Raw genomic sequence first — 21558 nt, 5'->3', positions numbered from 1 at the left:
AGAAACACAAGGACACACACAGACAGACACTGGAGTTACAGAGCTGAAGTGATACACATTTTATTTTTTTAACCAATGCAGCTACAGTTGTCCTCATCCAACAGGGTGCGGCCTGCTGCGTTCGTTTGTTTAGATGCCGTTAAAATACCACAGTGACTTTTCCTACAAAAACCCATTACACAGAATAATAAGGTATACAGAGGAACAGTATGTTACAATAGTACAAATGATAAATTATATTATACAGTTATAATGCCAACAGGTTGAGCACGTATCCAATAAAAAAAAAAAGCAGCCTGCTCCCAGTACTATGAGAAGGGTAAATAGACAGACATGGAAAAGGTTAAAGGAAGCTGTTTATGCATATAAAGACAGACAGTCCATAAGGTCAGTTAGTCCTCTTGATAAAAGCATAGTGAATACATAGTAACACGCAGAGGAGCTCGCTACACACAGGCCACATTTTCACTGCACCATAGCCATGACTGTGAATCTGCTGCCAGGGATCAAGAAAAAGTGTTCAACTGCAGTGACATCTGACTGTTTGGGAGTGCTGAATTTGTTCAAGACAGTAAAGGTTGTTTATTTATTTTTTTCAATGCATCCATAACAACCTTTTTCACAATCGCTAAAGGTCAGGCCGCAGTGAAATCAAGGCCAGTGAGAAAGTGACACGTCTTAGCTAGAATATCATAGTAGCATTTCAATAAACAAGACTTTATAAGCAAATCTAAAACACATCAAGCGTTAAGTCTTCTTTTTAAAATTTGATTTTTTTACTTTTCCCCAACTTCAATTTTTGCATATATTTAGATCAAAAATGTTTGCTGGTCTGCAAGTAAGTGTCACATCCATTCATTCAGGACCCCAAGCATAAAAAGTCATCATCATCATCATCCTCAGCATTATCATCACCAAAATCACACACACGGTTGGAGCTGCCCCTCCTTTTTGCCTGAGAGAAACGAAGGTCTGTGTTTAGTGGAAATACCAACGGTCCTGCGGTGTCGCTATCATACCACAGCAGACCAGGTGAGGGCGGCAACGCACACCAAGAAAAAAAACAAAAAACAAACACCCCTTCCAGAGCAATAACATTGGCAGTGATATCAACAGAACTGAAGGGAGTAGAGTCACCGAAAGAGAAGTCCATACACCGGGCGCAATTCATCAGCTGTATTCCCACACACACACACCTTTCTCAACCAGACGGAGACGCTCAGCTTTGCGGTCAGTAAATGTGCTGACATTCAGCCAACAGTAACACTTTCTTACACAAACTCCTGAACAGACTGTAAAATAGCTCTGAAATATATATATATATATAAAAAAAAAAAAAATCATAACAATGGATCCATAAACAGAAGAAAAAACAAATGTCAGTGAAGTGTGACCCTACTGTTCAAACTACTCAAAGTACGACATCCTCAGTAATCACAGTCGCTATGACTTTGGTAACAGTTGTGCTTCTAAGAGAAGAGAATTACATCGCCTACCCATAGGGTGAAAAAACTACAATGACAGAAAATAAAGAAAGAAAGAGAGAATGAAGACGATACATGGCTTAGCTAGTACACTGCTCCAAAACTCTGAAAGGCTTGGCTATGGATTTACACCTAAAAAGTAAATAAAAAATAAAAAATAGTAACCAACAAAATTAACAACTGCTTGTTTACACGACACGTCTCACTGCTGTGCGATTCCCTGTTCTATCAATAGACCGGTCCTGGAACAACCCCGTGTGAGTGCGTGTGCGTGTGTGTGTCCAGCAGGTAATGTTCTTGCAGATAGATTAGCTGCAGTAAATCCACTCTGAGGTAAACTCTCTTCACAATGTCGAGTGGCTGACATGCTCTTTAAACCCAGAGCTTTCTTTGCAACCCTGTCACCATGGTAACACTCCTTGATATATAGTTGCACGCACACACACGCATACAAACACACGGCTGCAGATGTCTACATTATCCCCCCGTTTTGACTTGCGCTTTAGAAACTAACTTGACAGTTTCTACTTTACTGAGTGAGAAATGGAAAAACTTGCTCATTAAAAGTACACTTGGAAGCTAAACTCTCATGCAAACTGCGCACACACACACACACACACCCCATTTTCTTCCCTTTGACCCTAGAAACAAAAAAAAAAAAAAAAAACTGTCCCATGATGCCTCACTGCATCTATATGTTCAGATAGCAAAATACTGATGCCAACACAGTTCATGTCTTTTTCTCTGAAACACACACTGGGGGGAGGGGGAGGGGGGGGGGGGTTAGTGACAAATACATCAACATGTGGCTGTTAGTATCCGAGCATTAACAGTACACTTGTGTGCACACACACAGACGGAAAAAGAAATTGCGTTTACGCATCTTTTCAACCCCTCGGACAAGGGGTTCACCTCCATTGATAAGTGTTCATTGTTAATCCTGTGACCCCTGGAGGTCAAAGTTCACGTGGAAGTTTTGGGAGGAAAAAAGGTCAGAGTTGACGGGAAGTGACCAGACGAGAGTTGTGACTGAGTAATACCGCGAGCCGAGGCAGTGTGGGCCGTTTAAGCCGTTTTAGCGGCCGGCCGCCCTCCCTTAGCTAAGGTGTAACGGTGAGCCCAACAGTTGCAGACAGAAAAAAAAAAGACAACAAATTGTGCAAAATCCCTGCTTAGTAACACACGCATACACACACACAAGAGTATAAACACATCTGACCATCTCTCATCCGTACTCCAGTGTGTATAAGTAAAACCCACTGGAATATACACAGTGTAAAAGTACTGAGACGTGCGCTCGCTCGCTCACTCACGCAGACACACACAGACGGGCTGACAGGGCTTATAAAAGATTAGCTCTAGTGAAGAGATAAGATCCTGGCGTTAGTATGGTCAGACTCTCCTGTCACTCCACCACAGAAGAAGAAAAGAGCAGTCCTAAGGGAAGAAGTAAGGGAGAGGAGGCGAGTGAATGAAAGCAAGACAGGGGTTTGGGGGTGTGGGGGGGGGTATCTGGGTCATTTCCCGCCTCGGTGGAAAAAAACTGTAAACACCACTGCTACTCTATAAGTCTGTAGACAGATGCAAACTCTTTGTGGTCATCAACATCGTCGTCGGATCAGTATGGAACACACAGGACTGGGCAGCTTGTAGCATCGAGACAAAGAGACGGGGGAGTAGGGGGGAAAGGAGTGTGTTATGGTGGGATGGGGCCAGGCTGGGACTACGACCTGGCTAGGAGTTGGTTATAAAAAATGGATAAATGGGATAAGACATCTCCTTGTTCATTTTGAAGCTTCTTAAGGAGCCAAAGTGGAAGAGAGAGAAAGAGAGCGAGGAGGGGTTACTCCGGAGCAAGCCGTCCCCCGGTCACCCCCTCACAAAAGGAAGGGGTTGGTGGTTCCGGCGGGCTGCGACCCAGTCTGGGGTGGCATGCTCATCAGGGGCTGGGGCATGGACATGGAGACCGGGATCCCCGCTCCCCCGACCCCCATCCCGGGCATCCCACGGGCCATAGGGGCTATGCCCGCAAGGGGGACCATGGTGATGGGCTGAGAGGGCATGGAGGAGACGGCTATGGGCTCGACCATGCCGAAACCGGAGGGCATGGGGCTGACCCGCATCTGGTTGAGGGTGGGGGGCGCTGGCTGGCTCACTTGGAAGGGGTTGGCTGCTTGTTGAACTAGAGCTGGAGCGGGCCCACCTGGAGAAAGGAAGAAAGCAAATGTTACGGAGCTCACAGAGTACACAGTACAGTACAGAGTACAGTACAGTACACAGTACAGTACACAGTACAGTACACAGTACACACTACACACTACAGTACACACTACAGTACACACTACAGTACACACTACACACTACAGTACACAGTACACAGTACACACTACAGTACACACTACACACTACAGTACACACTACAGTACACACTACACACTACAGTACACAGTACAGTACACAGTACAGTACACAGTACAGTACACAGTACAGTACACAGTACAGAGTACACAGTACAGTGTACAGTACAGAGTACACAGTACAGTACAGTGTACAGTACAGTACACTACAGTACACAGTACAGTACACAGTACAGTGCACAGTACAGTATACTACAGTACAGTACACAGTACAGTATACTACAGTACAGTACACAGTACAGTATACTACAGTACAGTACACAGCTTTTGTATTCATTCTGTTTACACACAGTATTTCTGTCTCAGATAAAGATTAGGTTACACTAATAATTATTTGTTTATTTATTATTAGTATTGTACGATGTGTAGAATTAGATTCCAGTGGCTACGTAGGATCGTCTCCGACTTGTTTTCTAAATATTTCCAATAACGTTACATCTATTAAAGAAAATGTATTTAATAATAATTCACTCCCTTAAAGATTCATCACTTTATTCAAATGGAGGTTTTTGTTCAATATTTATTTTTTTCGGTTGACATAAAATATATATATTTAAAAAAAGAAAAGACATTTGGTTCAGTCCTATATTATTGTGATAACTAAATGTTCATATTTTTGTTAATAAAAAAAACCAACATTATTTTAAACGTTATACTTTTATAACAACATTTTATGAATTGAATCCTCTCCCCCCTCGAGTTTCCTGCTGCTCTACACTGTGCAAATGGGTGTGTCTGCCCGTGTGTGTTCAGGCCTGCACGTGTACGTCCATGTCTCTTGGCTTACACTTCCTGGTTAGCACGCTCTGTGTTTACCTGCTTAAAAAACACATTCATATATCCTTAACTAACATCTAGAGCAGGGGTCCCCAAACTGTTTCCTGTGAGGGCCACATCATTTTTCCCTTCTCTGATGGGGGCCGGGGTCAGTTTGTAACAGAAAAAGTGTGACGATCGCAGGGGTGCCTAAACGTAAACATTTATTGTTTTCCAGAAAGCCACACATAACCAAATATTAATAACCCTTTCCGGGATCTTCACAGAAAAAAGTCAGGAAATAACAGATGAGACAAACGGCCTTTTCTTTGCATTGAACAAAAAAATAATCCGGCCGGGCCTTAGTTTGGGGACCACTGATCTAGAGTGAGAACATTCCACGTTTTGAGAACAGCTTCCTCATATTTGCTCTTCAGCTCCTCACCTGTTGACCCTAAGAATGGGTTGGCGACCGGCGCGGGCTGGGCTGGTTTGGTCACCAGAGAGTCCAGGTTGACCAGGGCAGCGTTGGGGCCCAGGAAGGACTCCGGAGTCTTTCTAGTTGGGTGTGTGGAGGCGGACATGGACATGGAGGTGGGCAGGGGGTCGAAGAGGTCCAGGCTGCCGCTGCTAGCGAGACTGGCTTGGGAGGGGAGAGAGGATGCTACGCCTCCATCGCCTGGGAAACAAAGAGCAGTTGTAATTCACTGATGAAAAGCGGTTCCTGAACTTCTCTTGAAAGGGGAACAAAAACATAATGAAACAACATTTGTTATCAGTCTGTAGTTGGGGCCACAGCACGAGAACAGAGCTGCAGCTAACAGAGTATGTGAAAGGTTTGTTTATATTTGTGATACTGAACTGCTAAGTACACTGACATTTTACATTCAAAAAAGTCTAATAGATTAAAAAATATTGAGTTGATGCAATAAAATGATCAGAAGATGCTTTTAAGAGAGGCCATCAGAGGCAGACAGTCTGGCTGTTTTGTTCTTCTTCTTCTTCTTCTTTTTTGCGGCGGCAGTCAGACAGCAGTGGAGACATTGATTGATGCACATGGACACGCACAAACTCAGCATGCCAGCCGCCACATACACGGGAGGAAATGTCAAGGATGGAAACTCGTCTCCTCAGAAACAGCAACGGAGACACAGCAGAGCCAAACAAATGCTCGTGATAAGAATCAGACAGGAGGCCTGTGTGTATTAACAGCCCATAAGTCAACCTGCAGAGGGGCTGCTTCCTTAACATCGCTGAAGTTGGTGCGGTGACTTGTCCCTTCTGGGAAGGAGTAACTTTGGACAACTGTGTTTGTGACCCCGACTGTATCAGAAGGGTTTGTTTTGAGCTGGAGGTAAAGCCAGACACCAATGTCACCCTCACACACCCAGACTGCCAAACCACACGGGAAAAACACTCAAGACCTGTGCCAAACTGTTCAGTGGATCCTCACACACCCACCTGCATGGAGTTGTGAATGGGTTTTCATTTAAAATATTAAAAAATGGCACATTTGTTGTTGGTTCGGCTGCACCACACGGATCACAGCAGATCTAAAAAGGGATTCCAAAGAAACGGGATGGCGCAGGTCTAATAATGCATTTAGCGATAAACACATAAAAGCTAAGATCACATTACACCAGTGATATGGAGACCAGACCCGAGCAAACAGCTAGTTTTACATCATTTTGATACGATTAGCGCTGCATTTGATTGTATTTGCAGTGAGAACACATGACTCAAGTGGTGCGAACTCTGTCTTTGCTCAGGCCTGGTGATATTTACATACAAAAGACAAGACATGTGTGCGTCTGTGCCCAGCAGAGACATCGTATCTGCAGACAGGTTTCATTTCAGACACAGAGGAAACACAACACAGACTCCGTGTCATTAGAGAGACGAGGACAAGGGGTGAGTACCAGTGGGGACAGAGGAGGAAGAGCGCAGGCTGTCAAACTCTGAGAAGTCCTCTTTAGACGTACCGTTGGATGCATTGTACAGGTCAAAGCTACCTGAAAAGGGACAACGCATACACACACACACACACAGACAAAAATCACATAAACAAACAGCAGACACACACACACACACACACACACACAGACAGACAGACAGATGGAAACACACAGCACAACAAAGTATGAATGAGTATGGATCATCAACTAACAGACAAATGAACACAATAAGCCAGTGAAAGCGTGCAGATGTGCATAAGCATTTGTTACTTTGCGCTGCATGTGACTTTATTTGACAAAGCCGTTAAGTCTTCAAGACACTACCCAGCCATGTATTAGACATACTTTCCATTTCTTAAAATAGAGAGAGCTCTGGTTAATACATACTAAACAATTCTCCAAATATGGCACAAATACATCATTTCCAGACAAACTGGAGAGAAAGCTGCTTCCCCCCCCCCCCCCGATGGTCACCTGTGATGGAATTCATGGGGCGGGCTGCGGAGCTCCAGGGGTCAGCGGCAGCAGTGGAGTTTGATGCCCAGGGGTCGCTGCTCTTCATGGGTGGGACAGAAGGAGTAGTGCCCCATGGGTCCACTGGAGCTGCTGGCTTGGGCGCAGACCCTGGGGAGGGGTTCAGAGGTGGGGAGGAGGAACAGAGGAAGAGAGCGGGAGAAAGATGAGAAAGGTCAAATAAGAGCAAAGTGGTTTTAATGCAGGTTCTGATAACAGACATGTACTTATATTTGTATTAATCCTGTGGAAAGTTCTTGATTATTAGGAATAACTCCTTGAGAAGTACCATCTCGTTTTCAAGGGGGTCCTCAACAACGATAATACAGAACAAGCACAATTACACAAAACATTGAAAAAACTAAAAGATAATTAGACGATACAAAAACATTCAAGCAGAGCATGAAAGTGGATCTTTCATTCAGAGACTATAGAAAAGAGTTAACGTCAGTAATAAAGTAATAACACATCTGACAGACTGCAGGAACAGCCTGTCAGCTGAATTTAAAAAGTGATTGCAAGCTCATCTGTTCTTCTTCATTTCCTCTTCCACATCTACATGTCCCTCCACACTCCTTCACAGTATCTCCCTCTAACATCCCCCCCCCCCCCCCCCCCCTCCCTCCCTGTGACGTAATGCTGCTGAGCCAGTGGAGCAGCATTCCTATTTAACAAAGAGTCCTACGAGCTACAGGTGGAGAGCAGAGACGACACGGAAAAACTGACTATGCACAAATACTTCTCAACGACGACAGTAAGTGTTTAAACATCTGAAGTGACGATCTCCAGTGAAGAGTGTGTTTGTGTGTGTGTATACCGTAAGACTGCCAGGGGTCTTCTGATGGAGCGGCGGCCGCGGCCACGGCCCCTGCCCTGGACCTAGCTCCAGCCCCTGCGCCCCAGGGGTCAGCGGTGGCACCAGGCTCAGGGACATTCATCAGATCCATCAAAGATGACTGTGGCTAGAAAGAGACGAAGAGAAGGTGAACAGGAGAAGAACAACAAAGAATGCAGACAAAAGAGGAAATCGAAGAATGGGACGAGTTAAGATTGAGAGGGAATAGACGAGGAGGGAAAATGTTGTAAAACGGACCATCTGTTGCTCAGCCACATCCTAACCAAACATACTGACGGCGGTCATATCAGTATGTGCGGAGATAAAACATAAGACAGTCATGCAGCCGTACTTTAGCCAGCCAGCTCCTCGGGCAGAATGATGACGAGTAAACTAGGTCGTCTGCTGCCAGTTAGTGTTTTTAAATCACTGCTCATGAAGCAGCAGAAAAAGGATGGGGAGAGACAAGACTGTTTCATAAGCTCATCATGATAACGGAGTGATTTAAGTTTCCATGTTTGTGTATTTTACCTCTCTCTTCTTCTTGGGCAGTTTTCCTGATTCTGGACCTCCTTTCTTACTCTCCTCCAGGGCCATCTGTAGCCTCAGGTCGTCCCCTCTGCGTATGCGATCCTCCTAGAACAAACAGCCAGAGCAGTTAGTACATGTAACATGTGCAACGTCTCCTTTTTTTTCTTCTTTCTAAGAACTACACACGTTTGTCTCAGTATTGTGGACAGCATGATACAGGTACAGGGACATGGACCAAACCCAGATGTATTGGTGATGTACCCGTTTAACCGAATTTCAGAAAGGTTTTTAAGTAAGCGCAGCAGCAGGAGGATGTTAAGGAGAAATTAAGTCCAACATTAAAACGGACAAAAGTGCATAGACCTCCTGTAAAGTCATTTTCTGAAATGTTAAATGAAGCTGGTTTCCACAGATGTGGTGTAAACTTCCTGCACATTTCAAACACATGAGTGTTCTTTTTGTATACGTGCGTTTGTGTGTGTGTGTGTACCTGCTCTGCAGCCTCTCTGCTCATGGCCAGAGCCAGTTGCAGCTGTAGCTCCTCCTCTCCGCTGGTCTGAGGTCTGGCCTGCTCCAGTTCTGAACCGGCGTTGGGAGACGTGGCTGACAGACGAACACAGAACGCATGTGAGCATCACTGCGGGACTCCATTACATAATGCATCTACTAGAATTGCAGTTAAAACTGGCTGTAGAAACAATATACCTGGGCCTAATAATTACAATCAAGCAGTGTTGTGTAGTAAAGCAAGTCGCATGTGATTTACATTTGTGCTGTATAGAAAATAGTGTGTGTGAGTAGAGGCCTTAAGGGAGCCTGTAAGGGACGACAGGTCTATCCAGTTTATTGGATTAGATCTCACACACACACACACACACACACACACACACACACACACACACACACACACACACACACACACACACACACACACACACACACACACACACACACACACACACACACACACACACACACACACACAGCAAACTAAATCATGACATTTCGGTGGGCATTCTTTTGGGCCAGACGATTCCTTTAAACACTTTAAACACTCTCTTTCCTTCTGCATTCCTAATTGTTCTCCGTCTCTGCTCCAAGAAACAAAGACCAGTCCGGACAAGCCCTGCTGCTGGTGTGGCCACTCCCAAACACAAACTCCCTCAATGCTCATCACACCGTGAGGATCTTGTGTCTGACGTTACATTATTTTGAGATTCTGAAAGCACACGGTTAGAGAAAGACGGATAGAAAGAAGCCTTAGTGCGCAGACAAAGCCAACGCTGACACAGATATGACTCGGGGAAACACTGATGATTAGTTTCACTATTTGACACAATTAACAGTGAAACCTCAGAGTTTGACAAACATCCTCCGATCAGACGTTTTCTAGAAACATTACAGAGCACATTTGCCACAAATGTTTCCATGATGAGGAAATGGTGCAAATCATTTCGATTTAAAAAAAAAGGAATGATTGAAGAAGTTACCGTAACACTAAATGATTTGGGGGAAAGCCCGTATAACGGAGGAGCCTAAGCTTACTTCAGTCGGTTACTTGTGACACGCTGCACAGCTGGGATTGGAAGATCCTCCATGATTTCCGGGTCACGGGACAAGAGAGGACACGAGGAAGCATAAGTTGGCGTAATGAAATTCACATCTTGCCTCCTAGTCTCCCTCCTTGACCCCTTGTTCACTTTCTAGCTCCTTTCCTATCTTACGTGTTCCTCAAACCGATGTCTCTCATGCTCCGTCTCCAGGCCGTCTGTCTCTTGGGAAAGTGAGCAGAAGTACCCGGGGTAATGGTGTGTTTGGTTAGCTGGTGGGACTTGAGCCATGGCCACGACATCAGCTACACGTCTGCTTTAAATACACTGTGCAGGCTTTAGGATCACTGCGTTCACTCAGACGATGTAACCCTGCAACATTCGCTGAAATGCGCGTCAAACGTTCATTTACCGATATCTGCAATCAATATGTTTGATACGTGCGTAACATTCTTCTATCAAAAAGGATCATTTTCCGCTAGCTCTCTTTAAATGTCTCCAAAAACACCTGCAAAGCAGAAGAGTGCTTGAACAACAGTTCGTCAACCACTAAGCCTAAAGAGAGACTAAACTGCCAACACGATAAAACACAGTGCAACACTTGATGGAAGCGAGTCAGGAAGACAAATAAACAAAACTCAATTCCAACTAAAACACACCAGTTTCTTGTCCACCACTGTGGGAATGGACCATATATGGATCATTTGAACCGCTTTGCATTCCTCACAAACACAGCTTCCTACTGCCGTTTGTGCTCGCTGTTGAATCCAGTAGTTTCTTATCTTGTCGTCTTTTCTGTTGCGCTACGTTTAACGACTGAGCAAATGGGCGCAACGTGGAAAGTAAACAAAAGCGTAAGCCTGCAAAACCCCCTTTAAACAAAGAACGCTGAGCTTAGTGCAGCATGAGAGTCAGGCTTTGAGTTTTTGGAGAAAAGTGAAATGGGCTGATGACCACTAGTGTCATCTGCAGTAGATTTATGAGGTGATAATGGCGCAGGGGATTTTGATCCCAGGGTGTCGACCACTAACTAGCACAACATCTGCAGACACCCAGTCTCTTGTCTCCATACACAAAGAATTAAGTGGCTGCTTGAAACCTGGAGAGTGAGGCGGCTCCTTAAATGCATTTTCTAGCCATTTTGTGTGAAACTGTGAAAATGTCAAATAAAGAAAATGAGTGTTGCACACAAAGGCAGGGGAGCACCTGTCAGCAGAATGAGAAACAACTAAAGAGGAAGAATGACAATAAATCTGCAGTATTTACACTTTAGTGTTTAACAGACTACACACACACACACACACACACACTAAACGTGTTGATTTGAAGTTTCTGAACTGCTTAACATTCAAGTCAACTTGAATGAACTCATGCTGAGGTTCAAAAGCAATTTACCATTTAAACTTCTGCACTGAAGCGAAAGGCATCATTGAACTAGAAACACAAAGAACTTAGCAAAACCGGCTCATTAACCTCAGGGGAACTACTGCCTAAGAAGACATTTAGGGTCCTTCACACAGTCACATTTTAATGCCTTAGATTAAGCACATTTCAGATCATTTGGGGACCGATGGGGGGGGGGGGGGGTGCTAGGTTAAAACAAACAGTCACACTTGCATGGCCGTTCATTCACACTCTGACTGGACAACAATACTCGGAAAGTTTCGACTGGAATCCCAAAAATCCTCCCTGGAAACGCCCACGGTGACGGCCCAGCCTCCCCCCTATTGGCCAGTCTCTCATTCAGTTCTCTCAACTGATGACTCAGCGGCCTGAGCTTCCGTCTCTGAGCCACACACTCAAAACATAACTTACATGCAGTAAATGTGCACTGCAAGGTAAAAGATGAACACACACCCACGCAACATCCACGCAGGCTCACACGCACACACACACACACACACACACACACACACAGCACACACACACACACACACACACACACACACACACACACACACACACACACACACACACACACACACACACACACACACACACGGGGGTCAGAGGCTGAAAGGAAAAGAGGCCAAGGTTCACTCTTTCATTTCAACTTCTCCATTCTTCCCCTCTGTCCCCATTTGGTGACTGGGATTTCTGTTTCTTTTCAACTCTACCCCTCTCTCACTCCATCCTTCTTTCAATCCAAAATCCATCTCTGCTTGTATTCTCTGTTAGAATTAGCCATTAGTAACGAGTATTAGTAGAACTTCAATTAAAGAAAAACAAGAGCAATGATGACACCTAAGTACGAGGACCTCTCAAACCGTTTATTTCAAAAGAGGAATATACGGGATATTATTCCCAGCTCGGCATGGTGAAGATACCAGACTCATGGATATCTAATGTTAGTTACAGAGGGCAGTATAAATAATAAGCCCAACAAGTCACTTCACACTTTATTAACGAAAACCACACATTTCTTCTTCCTTTTTTAAAATCGAGCGTTATCCAAGTCTGGCTTCCGTTCACGTCATTCTTTCCATCATGTATCAGTTCAATCTTCCTGTAGCCATGTCTCTCTTGTTGCACAGTCTGTCACTGCATCTCTTCCTCTCTGGAGGAGTGAGTGTGTCATTGAAAAGAGGAGCAGATTCCTCTGTCATGTGGATGATAGAGACGGGAGGGGGTGAACTCTGCTTCCTCTTCTGTGTGTGTGTGTGTGTGTGTGTGTGTGTGTGTGTGTGTGTGTGTGTGTGTGTGTGTGTGTGTGTGTGTGTGTGTGTGTGTGTGTGTGTGTGTGTGTGTGTGTGTGCGCGCTGAGGAATGCAGCCCTACTGAGGAACTGCAAGCCAGAGACAGAACAGGGGGAGGGGCAGGTTTCAGGATGTAGGCCAAAGTTACACTTTAATATAGTATAATGGAACATACAACATACGGAACGAGCTCCGTGTGTGTGTACAGCCCATGTGGCGACTAAGAGCTAATACTCACAGCCATGGTAGGAGGCAGGTGAGCCCTCTGACCTGCCGTACTCTTCGCTGTAGGAAGTGGAGAGGTTGGGCTGAGACGAGCCTCGGCCAAAACCCATCTGACTGCTCCCTGTGGACACCTGGGCCATGCGCTCTTTGGTCTTCAAAGCCTGAGACCTAGTAGGACAAAAAAACTAAACATAATAGCATACGAGCCGCCATCTTGACTCAATCAAGATTGTAAGAATCCCTAGTGTGACGTTCATAAGGACAACATAAGCATGAGATATAAAAGGACAATTGGTCTTTGGAGACCTAGAATAAAAGATAATGAGATGAAGTCTATTTCCAAAAACACCCTGAGAACCAGGGTTTTTAAATGGTTTCCCATTCTAAAATGCCACGGCAAAAATCACTAATTAGAATTAAACATGCTGCCAAACAAATGATGAAGCACCCCGCCCGCCCCCCCCCCCTCGGCCAACTAGTATAATTCTGGAAATGATGCAATGCCCTAATTTCTGTTAAGATGGGAAGGCTTGCTTGGACGTGCACATTTTAATTAGGGACTCCTCGATTGATGATTCCAATGGCTGACTTTTAAGGAGGAAACTTTACTTTAAAGGACACGTGTAAATTCACAGTTGTAGAGGATGTTCCATCACTGCCACATCCCCCTACCCGCAGAATCAGGTATGACTTTGTAAATTCTGAGTTGGGCGCAGGCTTATACAGTATATTAGATTCAAGGAGAGAGTCAGCATTAAATGTTTATCACAAAATCCCTCTATGTCTGCATAAACACAGATTTTATCCCAGCTCTTACCTCTCTCCTTTGAGGCGCTCCTCGTCTTTGAGTAGGACCACTAGCTGCTTGCTCTTCTCCCTCACGTTGATGCCCTGGTCTTTGCCGTCTCTGTCGATGTACTGGAAGTCCTTCAGAGTCTGGATGGCGAAGATGTTCTCTTTGCACTGCAGCGCCACTCGCTCTGAGCCCGTCTTGATCAGGTAGTCGAGCAGGGTGAGCGCCTTGTAGACGTGGCGCCAGTTCTTGCCGTGGTCGTTGAGCCGCTTCCAGATCATGCTCATGATCTCGCTGAAGGCGACCACGTTGTAGGTGAGGTCGGCGATCTCGGACATGAGCGAGGACGACGGGCCCCAGGGGTCGTTGGAAGTGGCCTCTCTGACTTTCTTCTCCGCGTCAGAGTAGTTGTTCACCATGTTCTTCATCTGCCGGCGGATGGTGGAGCTCGGCATGGTGGCGGTGGAGATGGGACAGACGGGAAGAAATACAACCGTACACCCTCACACGGGAGCGAGGACACCAAAATGTTTGGTTGAAGGGGCTAACACACACACAGATGGTGTACAATGTGTGTGTGTGTGTGCGCTTCAGGTGAAGCTGCTTTTATGTGTCCGTGCGCCTGTGTCCTTTCTCAAGGCACGGCGGTGGCGTGTGTATGTGTGTGTGTGTGAATCTTCTCGTGTACAGGTTGGTGTGTGTTGTGTATGTTTGTTTATGAGGCTTCTCCAGGCCAGTGCAGGGTTCCTGAGTCCTCCAGAACAGCGTCTGTTAAAACCATCTCCACACACACAGTGCTGGCTGCACACATGACCACGCCATCACCTGGGACAGACAGACAAATAACAGGTTAGTGGACGGAAGAGAAGAATGAAAGACATTTCGGAAAAGGTCACAGAATAGGACTGAGAACAATGAGAAATACAGGTAAATTAAAAATACACTTCCTTGTAGTTATCAGTCATCACTTTAGCACTATGACTACTAAACATCTGGTAAAGTCATGAGTCTCAGAGTTTCTTTCTTAAAAAGGTGCCATTGCAATTCCGATTTCCACACCTAAACAATAAGACTGCGAAGATCATTTGTATTTACAGGAGCAGCTGTCGTGCTTTCCTTTTTGAAACTAGACAAAACAATGTTTCATACTTTCACGCTTAGATAAGCAATTTCCATGCCTCCTTCTCATTATGCATCGCCGGGGTGTTATTGTGACCAAGAGTTGCGTTTCCACTTTAGTAAAGCTCACTCGAGTTTACAGTAACCTGACGCAACTGCAAATTACAAAGCAGGGTGTTGAAAATGTATCATTTCGGGGGCAGTCAGGTCTGTGTGATGTTCAGGTGCTCATTGGGTGGGCTTGGGAGTTCAAGAAAAAGGGGCGCGAGGTAGTCAAAGCAAACACAAGATTACTGTGAACCAATTAGAAGATCCATGCGATGAAAACATAGTGCATAATAATAATAATAATAATAATAATAATCCAGAATGCAATTTTAACAAGATGCAACTAGTGTTTTACAGGATAATAATGACCTAGTTCGAATGTTTCACTGTGTCAAAAAACAAAACAATAATCTACGTAAATAGCGAAGTGATGCTCGTCTCTGGCTACCGAGGAAAATCCCATCAGTAATAACGAGCTTTGAAGAATGTTTTGTTGTCGTCGGCTTTATGGATAAATGCCACGAACTCTATATTACCGTAATTTCCGGACTATAAGCCGCGACTTTTTCCCCATTTTTCGACCCTGCGGCTTATATAACGGTGCGGCTTATCTATGGATTTTTACAGCTAACGGCCACTAGGGGAATTCCTAAATCTATGGATTTTACAGGTTACAGTCCACCGGATGCCGGGAAAGAGCGCGCAAAAGTAGCGAGTGGTACGAGAGACAGACGGACATTACGAGAGCGAGACAGTTTGTGAGACACCCTCAGATTGGGTGAACACACAGAGAACAGACGGCCGAGGTGTTTCCACCGTGCAGATCCGACTGAAGGCCAAAACAGTCGCCACCGAAATGAAAATTGAAAGTCTTATTTTGTTAAATATGCTTTTATGTTGATACTCCTGAAACCGGCACTTTCTGGGGGTTCGCGCCACTTTTTCGGGAGATGGAAAGAAGGATACGCTGAAGAGAGGGGTGCATGTCCAAAAACCCCGACTGTGGAGTTACCGTATGATGATGACTTTCTTGTGTTTCTTCTGTTTCAACGGTAATTTATGGACAAATTAAGGAAAACACCAACGGTCAGAGACAATAAATGCTGATTGAACAGGCAGAAATTCTCCATCGTTATTTCCTGGTTCTACACAACACAACGCATCGTGGTGTCAGCTACAGACCGGCTACATACACATCAGTCAATTTAGCGTCTGCGGCTTATAGTCAGGTGCGGTTTATATATGTACAAATTAGTCAATTTAGCGTCTGCGGCTTATAGTCAGGTGCGGTTTATAGTCCGAAAATTACGGTAAATGGTTAGAGCTGACAAAGCATAGTGTGTCTGCAGCTGTACCCAATGCCTTTATTTCCCTAAATGGCACGTTTTTACAGAGATATGTTAAGCACCACAAAAAGAAGAAGCAATAGCTAAATTTGAGCAGAGCTGGATTCAAAGTTGTGCCAATTTAATTTCCGATGAATTCGAGCATCATTCTCCAACAATGTGGATCTTAATGAGCCTTTATCGAGGCTCTTTCCCATCACCACACTATTAACATTCACTGTGAGAGACGCCGGATCGATGAGTGAGTAAAAAATGTGTTTCCACCCTTTGGTGGGTGGCAGGGGAGATGAACCATTTCCAGTCTGATGATGACTACGGGAGTGACTGATGACTCCTCTGTCCTGTTTCTAACAGATCAGCAGCTGACCTACTAATCGCTGCCTGACATACACAACTGTGGAAAGTGTGTGGAGACTCACAGCTGTGCGACCACCTACACATATCATTTCCATAAGTCACTTTAGTGTGTAACATTGTGTAACATTGTGAAACACATTTACCGCTCATGTACCTTCTGTTTACGTTTTAGTGGTATGCTTATGTTTGTGTGAAATGGGCTGCTTGGAAAGACAGGTCAATTCCAATGATATACGATATTGTAATAGGGTTTGAGCTCAGCTGCAGACATGCCACAGCACGATCTCCTTGGCTTGATCTTTCATCAGTACATGGGGTAGAGCTCCATGTTTATGAAAACAAGATAATCGAGCTGAAACGATGGTGCGACATTTCCTTACGCAATGCCCGGCTCTGGCTGGCCCTCGCTGGCCACATTTCCTCCGATTTTAGGTCGGCTTGGAAAGGCCCAGAGCGAAGGTGGCTGGCGGACCTCGCCACCTCGCGGGGCCCCTCTCTCCCTGCGGCGAGGGACCGTGCTTTGTGGGTGCAACTTCTTTACCATGTTGTCACCATTCAACCAATGTGTTTATGATTTAATTGTTCATTGTTCTAGCCTCTTAATTTTGCTCTCAAAGTGCACCAGATTAATACATTAAAAGTTGAAATGTACAAAATGATGAGTAATCGTGGTAAATTATTGTAATCTCAATATTGAGCAAAATAAACTATATTATGGTATTTGCTATAATCAAGCAGCCCTAGCACACACGCACACACACACACACACACCCTTATCCCCCATTACTGCCAGGCACCACATCGGTGGAGTTAGACACATTTACATCAGCTGCAAACTCATTGTTTTCCGTAAGAAATAGCAGCTTAGGTCTTCTGAGATCTGTTTGTGCCCACTGTTCATCTGACTACCATCTAGGGAGCCCCATGATGACTTATCCTATTCAGTAATCTGATCCATGCCCCACAACCCAGTGCTTTCATGAACAGAGTGGTGAAAGTGATTAGCAGTCTATGCAGACTCTGTGTTAAATGCAACAGTTACAAAAAAATTTTTAAAGGACCAAGTGGTTTAGGTACATTTAAACATGCGTTTGTTTGAGGGAGCTTCCTGCCTAGCAATGCCATAGAAAGACAGCGTGAGTGTATGTGTTGGGGGGTAAGAAAACAACTTGGCACATCCCCTAAATTTACTAAACGTTAGTGAAATGTGATTCCTGTGGAGCATGCCCCCCCAAATGTTCCCTCCTCATCCTCCTCACCCAGCATCCGCATGAATACAGCTCAGACCTAATGACACATCTGCTGCTATAATCACCTATTCACCCATGGCAGACAGGAGGAAGAGAGGAGAGTCTGTCTCGTCCATCCCAGACCCTTCTCCCCCCCCCCGCACACCTCCTTCACACCCCGGAACAACCCCCACCACGAGACACCGCAGGCCCGCCTTCCTCCAGCCCTTCTGTGCTTAGATCACCAGAGGCCCAGAAGAGAAGTGTCTGTGTGCGTGTGCGTGTAGAAATACATGTTCATGTGTCAAATCAGATTCATTACGTCCGAATGGATATACTTGTAGATATTTTGCAATACAGACTGCCTTGGATTTCATTTAATATTGTGGAATCTTTCTACATCCTAAACCTACATTGTGTGTTCTTCACATAATTCATGTTGACTTTGACACATTTGGCTGTCGTTTCTGACATCAAACTGTCAAGTTCATGTAGAAATTCTGACTATTTTTATGCCTAGAGATGGACAGAACTGTGGCATCAGCAGAAAACTGACAGTGCCCTGCAACTACACAAAAAGTTGGACTCAGTCCAACATCAGCCAAAGTTTTTTGAATGGGAAAGAGAAGAGAAACTACCTCGTGTCAACTATGTACGTCATTGCAAAACATTAACCACATTACTTCCACACAGTGGGCTAGGACAACACAGTTGCATGCACGACTACATTCAAAAATCATAAGATTCAAATTAAGCCACTGGTGAATCCTATTTTAGCCAAATAAGATACTACTGATGAATAACTGATAGCATTATTATCAGATCTGTGCCAAATATGGATTTGCTTTTTTACAAAAAAATATATAACGGCAATATGAATTTGATATTGTCATGTTTACAGTATTTAATTAATTTTAAAAGTAGCAACAAAAAAAAAGCACATGGGCTTTCATTTCAAAATGACGGAGGAAATGTTTAGATGAAAAACAAAAGTGATCGAACAAAGCCATGTGCAAACCTTCTAGCAGAAATAGTCACTCTCTATCAAAAATGTGAATATGCGTGTAAACACAATTATTTCAAGTATATAATGAATGCACGGAACAGACTGACAACTTGTCCGTCTGGTGTTGTGTTGCTGCTGATCAACAGGTGAAATCCAGTGCCGAGCTGAAAATCAATTCCTTTGGCCGGAGCCTTTACAACGGGGGACCTCGAGGCTTGATCTGCAGGATCGTTATTTGGGCCGATCGGGGCATTTCTGATGGATCACATCAACATTGTAAAGTTTGATATCGTTCCAATCCTGTATGTTGCTACAAGTATGTCAGACATGAAAACTGCTCTATGGAAACCTCACCATGTGGTGAATAAATGACCTACAAATAATCTTATCAGGGTCTATGTTGCCAAACACTCGTACTTGAATTGGTGGCAGAAAAATGGGATTGACATCTACAACAGAACCACATCGGTGGAGAAGCATAGACCTGGCTGAGCAGAAGGCTCACAGCAGTTGTTGTTTTACTGATTTTGAAGTGTTGTCACTACAGAAAAAAGTAATAGAGACTGAGGAAAAGAGAAGCACAGTGTGCGAGACAATGCCATGACCTACAGCCCAATAGGACAACAAATGTCCACCAAGAAGAAAGTGAACACTGGACGCAAGTGTAATGTCTAATGCAAGAGCACAACAAGCTAAACCTATCATGTGTGTGTGTGTGTGTGTGTGCACGCCAGTGTCTGGGTGTGTCTTGGCAGAACATTGGTAAACTGTGATTAGCATTACGGGTTGAGTAGCTGTATACCGAGAACAGGATTGCACAACCACTGTGTGTGTGTGTGTGCGTGTCACAATATATTGGTGTGTATTAAGAAATAGAGAGAGGGTAATATGTGAAACAACATGACATCAAGTTATCCAACCGGTTCCTTCACCATCCATTTACTTCTTTTGAGCTCCATTTGAGAGTAAACACAGGCAACATATAGCAGTAATTAGAACTATAAGAAGATTAGGTTCCTTCAAACCAGACAAAAAAAATCGTATCAAATCTAACCCAAACCACTAACACATGTTCCAAAAGCCTTAAAGTGACTGAGCGTATTTGAGTTATGATGAGCATCAAGTCTGGAGCAGTGCGGGACCTTTTTCAGCATGTCACCCCGCCTTTTGTCCTGCCTGACCGGCTGGGAGACAAAGCTAAACCAGGGAAGGGAGGAGGACGGTGATGATGCATCTGTCACCCACTGTGACTGACTGATCATCCTGACAATAGACAAAGCCCTGCCCCTCTCTCAGGCCACGTTTATATGGGCTCAGTGCAGCTCTGAATACAAAGCTTACACCCAAACACCAGCATCTCAGACCATACCTCATAAAATAAATAAACCCTACCACTGTTCAATATATTTTAGCAAAGAGTTTATGTCTGCCTACATACCAGCAGGGATGGCCGATTGGAAACGAAGCGAGTGTACAGACAGCGCCCACATCGTAAAGAATTTCCCTTAAAATCTCAGTAGGACGTCAAGTTTTGCCTTGATGACTCACAATAGTATGATCTAACCTAGTAGTATTCTCTATCAAAGCATGGTGCATTGGTAAAGGAAATACAAGTAATTAAGCAGATCTTGAAAAAACAAGAACAAATCACGGCGTTTCATTGAACTGATTTGATTAGTAGCACATAAGCTAAAGTAGCTTTAGCTAACACTAGTAAGGTGAACTGCCTCAAACATATTTCCTAATGTTTCAGTCAAATGACCGGTTTGAATTGCGAAATAATGTAGGGTGTAGCAGAAAGCTAAGTTCGTACAACGTCACTTATAATAATACATCGGATGGACTAACTAGCCAGCTGGCTACTTTCGGTTACCGCTAACGTTAGCAAGTTAAGTGCAAACTTGCGGCAAGTAACGTTAGTTGTCATTAGCTAGCCAAATAAGCTAGCCATCAACGTTAACTTGCTTACGATAATTTAGTTAGTTGGCTCGGGGTGTTATAAAAGTGTAACCCAACTAAAGTTTGATTAATTGCATATTGTTTACTTGGTTTTGACACTGACTTTCATAGTTGCACTCGTAGATGCAACCACTGACTTAATTTCTAATAAGAGATCAAAACTTGGCTTTGAAAGAAAGTTGGATCAAAGCTAGCAAAGCTTATGTTAAGTTAGCCAGCGGCATACCTCCTCCCTCTTGTAGTTCGGCTAAAAAAAACTGTTGATCATTTAGCATCTATATGTAATACGAAGCCTGCCATTTATTGGATTCACAGTCAGTCCTACACTTAGATACACAACCATTCCAGTCAGCTCCCAAACGTATTTTTGGTGCCAAGACAGCCATCTAGCATGCTAAGCTAGTTAGCAATCCTTCAAGCTAGCAACCAAGACGGGTGCTCGTTGGAGACATCACCAGAGCAAACTGGATTACAGGACACCCTGGAAAAACAAAACAACTCGACTGTCTTGAAAGGCGACGTTAACTCACCATATCGTTAGGGCTACGTCGGGTTCAGCTGTTCCTCCAGGGATATAAACCCATAAACGAGTTTCGTCAATTCCAATGAAAAATCAAGATAGAGTACTTATTTCGGCGTTCAGGGAGCTTGTTGCGCCTCCGCCTAGCTATGTGTTGCTAATGCTAAGCCAGCTAAAGCCAGGCTACACGTATCTCCTCCTCCATAACATGGCGGGCAG

At 44.4% G+C, this 21558-nt stretch overlaps 1 protein-coding gene across 3 annotated transcripts; it reads right to left on the bottom strand.

Moving 5' to 3' along the window:
* Positions 1 to 44: 44 nt before the first annotated feature.
* On the bottom strand, positions 45 to 21533 carry epn2 (epsin 2). Of its 3 annotated transcripts, none has more exons than XM_029437377.1 (10): positions 21350 to 21533; positions 13780 to 14580; positions 12976 to 13130; positions 8982 to 9094; positions 8492 to 8596; positions 7943 to 8087; positions 7087 to 7236; positions 6577 to 6669; positions 5103 to 5336; positions 45 to 3687 (listed from the first exon to the last, which is right to left on the bottom strand). In XM_029437377.1, the coding sequence occupies exons 2-10, from the start codon at positions 14208 to 14210 to the stop codon at positions 3362 to 3364; spliced, it is 1752 nt and encodes a 583-aa protein (XP_029293237.1). In that variant the 5' UTR covers positions 14211 to 14580; positions 21350 to 21533; the 3' UTR covers positions 45 to 3361. The 3 variants fall into 3 exon arrangements, with proteins under 3 accessions (XP_029293237.1, XP_029293238.1, XP_029293239.1); XM_029437378.1 differs by having other exon boundaries at positions 6640 to 6669; XM_029437379.1 differs by lacking the exon at positions 6577 to 6669.
* Positions 21534 to 21558: the final 25 nt, after the last annotated feature.

Source organism: Cottoperca gobio, chromosome 8 (assembly GCF_900634415.1).
Source record: "Cottoperca gobio chromosome 8, fCotGob3.1, whole genome shotgun sequence".
Classification (NCBI taxonomy): domain Eukaryota; kingdom Metazoa; phylum Chordata; class Actinopteri; order Perciformes; family Bovichtidae; genus Cottoperca; species Cottoperca gobio.
Note: the sequence above shows the minus strand (reverse complement) of the source record. Positions and strands in the feature narration are given on the sequence as shown.